We start from the raw sequence: 6,000 nt of genomic DNA, 5'->3' as shown, positions 1-6,000 counted from the left end.
TTAGAGAAGGAAAAGTGAACCATAGTCTATGGAAGGGAGATGCCAGCTTGCCCTTGTTAGATACATTCGACATTGATTCATCATCATCAGAATAACGATAAATACTAAGTTAGAAGCTGAAGCTGCATCTCCCTCCTCTCCCCTCCCATTAACACTTACATTACCAAGCAAGTTTCTAAACAGTTACAGAAGGAAAGGTGAACCAGAGGCTATGGAAAGGGTAGAAAGATGCCAGCTTGCTCTTGTTAGATACTTTCTACATTGAATCATCATCAGAATAATAAAACATACTAAGTTAGAACCTGCAGCTGCATCTCCCTCCCTCCTCTCCCCTCTCATTAACAACTTACATTACCAAGGAAGATTCTAAACATTTACAGAAAGAAAAGTGAACCAGAGTCTATGGAAGGGAGAATCCAGCTTGCCTTTGTTAGCTACATTCTACATTGATTCATCATCAGAATAACGATAAATACTAAGTTAGAAGCTGAAGCTGCATCCCCTCTCCTCTTCCCTCCTTTTACTCTTAAAATTACGAAGGAGGTTTCTAAACATTTACAGAAAGAAAAGTGAGCTGGAGGCTTCAGGAAGATCAGGGAGATGCCACCTTCCCATTGTTAGATACTTTCTATATTGATTCATCATTAGTATAATGATAAATGCTAAGTTAGAAGCTGCAGCTGCATCCCCCTCCTCTCCCCTCCTTTAACACTTAAATTACCAAGGATATTTCTAAACATTTACAGAAGAAAAGTAGAACTAGGGGCTACCGGATGGCCGGGTAGATGCTTTCTACATTGTTCCATCATTGGTATAACGATAAGTATGGGATATTTTTTGTAACTTTTTAAGGACTTAAGAAACCAAAACACCTATGCCCGATGTTGAGATCCATATCTCACACGATGCCGTTGCCCATGTTTCAAGCAATCCCAAATTATAAGAGCCTTTAGATGTAAGTCCCTTACAACATATTCCATGGAAATCGAAAAAGGTTTGAATTTTTTTCATAGACTAACCCCAAAAAAGTCCACAAAAGTCTTCTCCTAATGATCACAGCAAAGGGTGCAAAATCATATAAAAAAATAAATAGCATGCTCTTAACGACAAATAAAAATCAACCTTATGACCGGTCTATGAATAGTGAGAATTGTGTCCAATGCCTTAAATCGTGGCTTTAGTATCCTGGAACACTGTAGCTGATGACTTAAAGGAACAGTCTTCTATCTGCGTACTTCCCATGTCACCAGCTTTGGTCAACGGAGGTCATCCAAGGACCGTCCTCCCGATAACCAGACGTTCCTTCTGTGCTTCTCGTTATCTTGACGCAAGTCTGAATACTGAAGTGGTAAAAGCCCACACTTCTCCCGGCTTCTTCAGGCTTCCGGTTGCTACCAGTGGTCAATGATCCACCGCTTTGTCCCAGTGTAGCATCTCTTTCGAAGTCTAAGGGTCGGGGGGTGTTTTGGAAAGACAGTTGAGAGGGGCGCACTGGGGAACGGAATGTGTTGTGTCTTCTTGGAGCGCTAAATTAGGACTAAAGGATAAAAAAAGAAAAAAGGTTTAGAAAATTGGTCAACGAAAAGAGAATCAGATTCTAAAAGTGGGACAGCTTTCACCAAAATTACACAACTTCGCAAATTTAAACAACTTAGCCCATCTTTCTATGAGGCTTCAATATAAAATTACAATTTTGTGACTTTCCGCGTGAAATATATCTTAAAATATTTCATTTTCATTTGCCAAAAAACTAGCCACAATAGGCATAAATTTCCAGTTTATTTGTTTTTTGCAGCTGACTTATCAGCTTTGCTGTGTAGACCGGTACAAGATCAGCAGAGTCATCTCACTTCCCTATAGTATAGTAGGATGCCTAGATCAGGAAAAATATCTTGAAATATGTCAGTTTCAATGGCCAAAAAAACTAGCCACAATAAGCAGAAATTTCCATTTTGTTTGTTATTTGCAGCTGACTTATCAGCTTTGCTTTGTAGGCCGGTACAAGATCAGCAGTGTCATCTCACTATCATTAGTGAGCAGAGGGAATTATTGACTACCTTAGTGTATATCAGAATTCCTAAATCATGTGAAATATCTTCAAATATGTCGGTTTTAATGGCCAAAAAATTAGAAACAATAGGCATAAATATCAAGTTTGTTTTTTGCAGCTGACATGTCAGCTTAGCTGTGTAGACTGGTACAATATTAGCAGAGTCATCTTACTACTATTAATGAACAGGGGGAATTAATGACTACCCTATTGTATATCAGGATTCATAAATCATGAGAAATATCTTCAAATATGTCAGTTTCAATGGCCCCAAAAAATAGAAACAATAGGCATAAATTTCCAGTTTGCTTTTTGCAGCTGACATATCAGCTTAGCTGTGTAGAGTGGTACAATATTAGCAGAGTCATGTTACTATTATTAATGAGCAGGGGAAATTAATGACTACCCTATTGTATATCAGGATGCCTAAATCATGAGAAATATCTTGAAATATGTCGGTTTCAATGGCCAAAAAACTAGCCACCATAGGCAGAAATTTCCAGTTTGTTTTTTGAGGCTGACATATCAGCTTAGCTCTGTAGACTGGTACAATATCAGCAGAGTCATCTCACTATTATTAATGAGCAGGGGGAATTAATGACCACCCTATTGCATATCAGGATGCTTAAATCATGAGAAATATCTTAAAATATGTCACTTTCAATGGCAAAAAATAGCCACAATAGGCAAAAATTTCCGGTTTGATTTTTATTTTACAGTTGACTTATCAGCTTTGCTGTATAGACTGGTACAAGATCAGCAGAGTCATCTCACTATCATTAGTGAACAGAGGGAATTAATGACTACCCTATTGTATATCAGGATGCCTAAATCATGAGAAATATCGTGCAATATGTCAGTTTCAATGGCCAAAATACTAGCCACCATAGGCAGAAATTTCCAGTTTGTTTTTTGAGGCTGACATATCAGCTTAGTTCTGTAGACTGGTACAATATCAGCAGAGTAATCTCACTATTATTAATGAGCAGGGGGAATTAATGACTGCCCTATTGCATATCAGGATGCCTAAATCATGAGAAATATCTTAAAATTTGTCAGTTTCAATGGCAAAAAATAGCCACAATAGGCAAAAATTTCCGGTTTGATTTTTATTTTACAGTTGACTTATCAGCTTTGCTGTATAGACTGGTGCAAGATCAGCAGAGTCATCTCACTATCATTAGTGAACAGAGGGAATTAATGACTACCCTATTGTAAATCAGACTGCAAAGTAAAATTATACATACAAAACCCCTGTCACTACCTAGAGGACGGGACTGTTCTCCACCTCCACCCCACCTGCTGCACTTTCTAAACAGTAAGTTTGTGCCTCCAATATGGCCACCCCCTCTTCAATTCCTTAAGATTTTTTTCTGATCACGGGTGATGACTTGAGAACGCAGTTGTATGTTCTATTTGGGCACAGGTGTCGTATCATATGTCCTACAGGAATAACGGCACGTCAGTGTGAATGGAGGCAAGCAGGTGGATGGTAATTATAGCCTGGCTGAGGCCGCACGGCAGCTGTCACATACATCAACCAATCTTCGTCCCATGCCACCTGTGCCCTCACTGGCAATTTACCCAATGTTACTTGTTAAGGACATTTCTCTCTCTCTCTCTATATATATATATATATAGTCCATAAGGTCAATAGCTAAAAATCAGAATATTTTTACATCTGGCACTTTGTGCATTTCTGTGTCCTGTCTTATAACAGCTGATATCGACGGCTTAAAGAACACTTTGTTTGAGGCAAAACTAATTTTCACAATTGGGTTTCATTTAAAAAAAAAACCTGCCTCCTGTAGCCTCCATTTAGCATCGTCTATTGGTGGCTGCAGAACGAGTTAACTAAAAATCAGTCAGTAAGCTCGTATTGACGGAGAGTCACATCAAAGTTGAGCTGAACTTTCTTGGAGTCAGAAGTCAGCAGAGAGAAGTGGAGAAAAAGACCGATATTAAATATTTCCTCTTGTATCTGCTAAGATAACGCTTCCTGTCACTTTTCAGTTTGTGCTGTGTACACTGAGGGACGTGTCAGCAGCAATGCTGGAGGGGGTCACAATGTAAGGTAAGACCTATGTTATGGACAAGAGGCAGGTGACGGCCCTGATCACCTGATGTTGGATTTGTCCCGTCACGATTATGTTGCCTGAGTCTATAAACCTAAAAGATCCGTGATTATAAGTCAATGGAATCCAAAAGGAATTTTCATGATTTGAAACTAACAACCGAAGATTATGGAGACAGTTTAGTCAGCTTCTCCTGACTGTTTCTATTCCCTACACAGTAACATCTGCAGAGCATGCCCACTAGACCCACTATACAAAGCATGCCTACTACACCCCACTATGCAGAGCATGCCCACTACACTCCCCTATACAAAGCATGTCCACTACACTCTGCTATACAAAGCATGCCCACTACACTCCCCTATACAACGCATGTCCACTACACTCCCCTATACAAAGCATGCCCACTACACTCCCCTATACAAAGCATGTCCACTACACTCCCCTATACAAAGCATGTCCACTACACTCCCCTATACAAAGCATGCCCACTACACTCCGCTATACAAAGCATGCCCACTACACTCCACTATGCAAAGCATGCCCACTACACTCCCCTATACAAAGCATGTCCACTACACTCTGCTATACAAAGCATGTCCACTACACTCCCCTATACAAAGCATGTCCACTACACTCTGCTATACAAAGCATGTCCACTACACTCCCCTATACAAAGCATGTCCACTACACTCCCCTATACAAAGCATGTCCACTACACTCCCCTATACAAAGCATGCCCACTACACTCCGCTATACAAAGCATGTCCACTACACTCCCCTATACAAAGCATGCCCACTACACACCGCTTTACAAAGCATGCCCACTACACTCCACTATACAAAGCATGCCTACTACACTCCCTTATACAAAGCATGCCCACTACACTCCCCTATACAAAGCATGCCCACTACACTCCACTATACAAAGCATGCCCACTACACTCCTCTATACAAAGCATGTCCACTACACTCCCCTATGCAAAGCATGCCCACTACACTCCCCTATACAAAGCATGCCCACTACACTCCCCTATACAAAGCATGCCCACTACACTCCGCTATACAAAGCATGCCCACTACACTCCACTATGCAAAGCATGCCCACTACACTCCCCTATACAAAGCATGCCCACTACACTCCACTATGCAAAGCATGCCCACTACACTCCCCTATACAAAGCATGCCCACTACACTCTGCTATACAAAGCATGTCCACTACACTCCGCTATACAAAGCATGCCCACTACACTCTGCTATACAAAGCATGTCCACTACACTCCCCTATACAAAGCATGCCCACTACACTCCACTATACAAATCATGCCCACTACACTCCCCTATACAAAGCATGTACACTACACTCCCCTATACAAAGCATGCCCACTACACTCCGCTATACAAAGCATGCCCACTACACTCCACTATACAAAGCATGCCCACTACACTCCACTATACAAAGCATGCCCACTACACTCCGCTATACAAAGCATGCCCACTACACTCCCCTATAGAAGTCAATAGGTAATGTTCTCACACCTACAGTACTATTTTTATTTTAGCAAAAAACGTGGACACTAAACATATTAGCCTAAAATCCTTTAGTACGAGGCAGAAATGAAGGGAAGAAGTGATTTTTTTTCCATAGAAAAGGAAGAAGATTGGGATAAACAGCTGAGCTTGGCATGCAGTGAAGTGGGTTAGGGGCATATTACCTGACGGTCGGACAGTCTAGCCGCCGGGTTAGTTGTGAGCAGTGTGGCGGTGAGGCAGCAGGCTGCTGACAATCTACAAGAAACTGATAAATTAGACATATATACGAAGAGATGACACGGTCCATGGTTATATAGAGGAGGAAAAAACAGAATGAAAGA

The 6,000-nt window shown here is 41.0% G+C and overlaps 1 protein-coding gene across 2 annotated transcripts in view; it reads right to left on the bottom strand.

Annotated features, from left to right (window-relative positions):
- Positions 1-322: 322 nt before the first annotated feature.
- The window catches only part of BICD1 (BICD cargo adaptor 1), a 201,855-nt gene continuing 196,177 nt past the window's right edge, over positions 323-6,000 (bottom strand). The window contains exons 8-9 of one of the 2 annotated variants that reach the window (XM_069763295.1): positions 5,842-5,924; positions 323-1,537 (exon numbers count right to left, since the gene is read on the bottom strand). In XM_069763295.1, coding sequence (XP_069619396.1) covers positions 1,447-1,537; positions 5,842-5,924 — 174 coding nt within the window. In that variant the 3' untranslated portion in view covers positions 323-1,446. The remainder of the gene's footprint in view (positions 1,538-5,841; positions 5,925-6,000) is intronic. The other variant, XM_069763293.1, reaches the window with a different exon arrangement.

Source organism: Ranitomeya imitator, chromosome 4 (assembly GCF_032444005.1).
Source record: "Ranitomeya imitator isolate aRanImi1 chromosome 4, aRanImi1.pri, whole genome shotgun sequence".
NCBI lineage: Eukaryota > Metazoa > Chordata > Amphibia > Anura > Dendrobatidae > Ranitomeya > Ranitomeya imitator.
The sequence above is the reverse complement of the archived record's forward strand: the minus strand, read 5'-3'. Positions and strand labels throughout refer to the sequence as shown.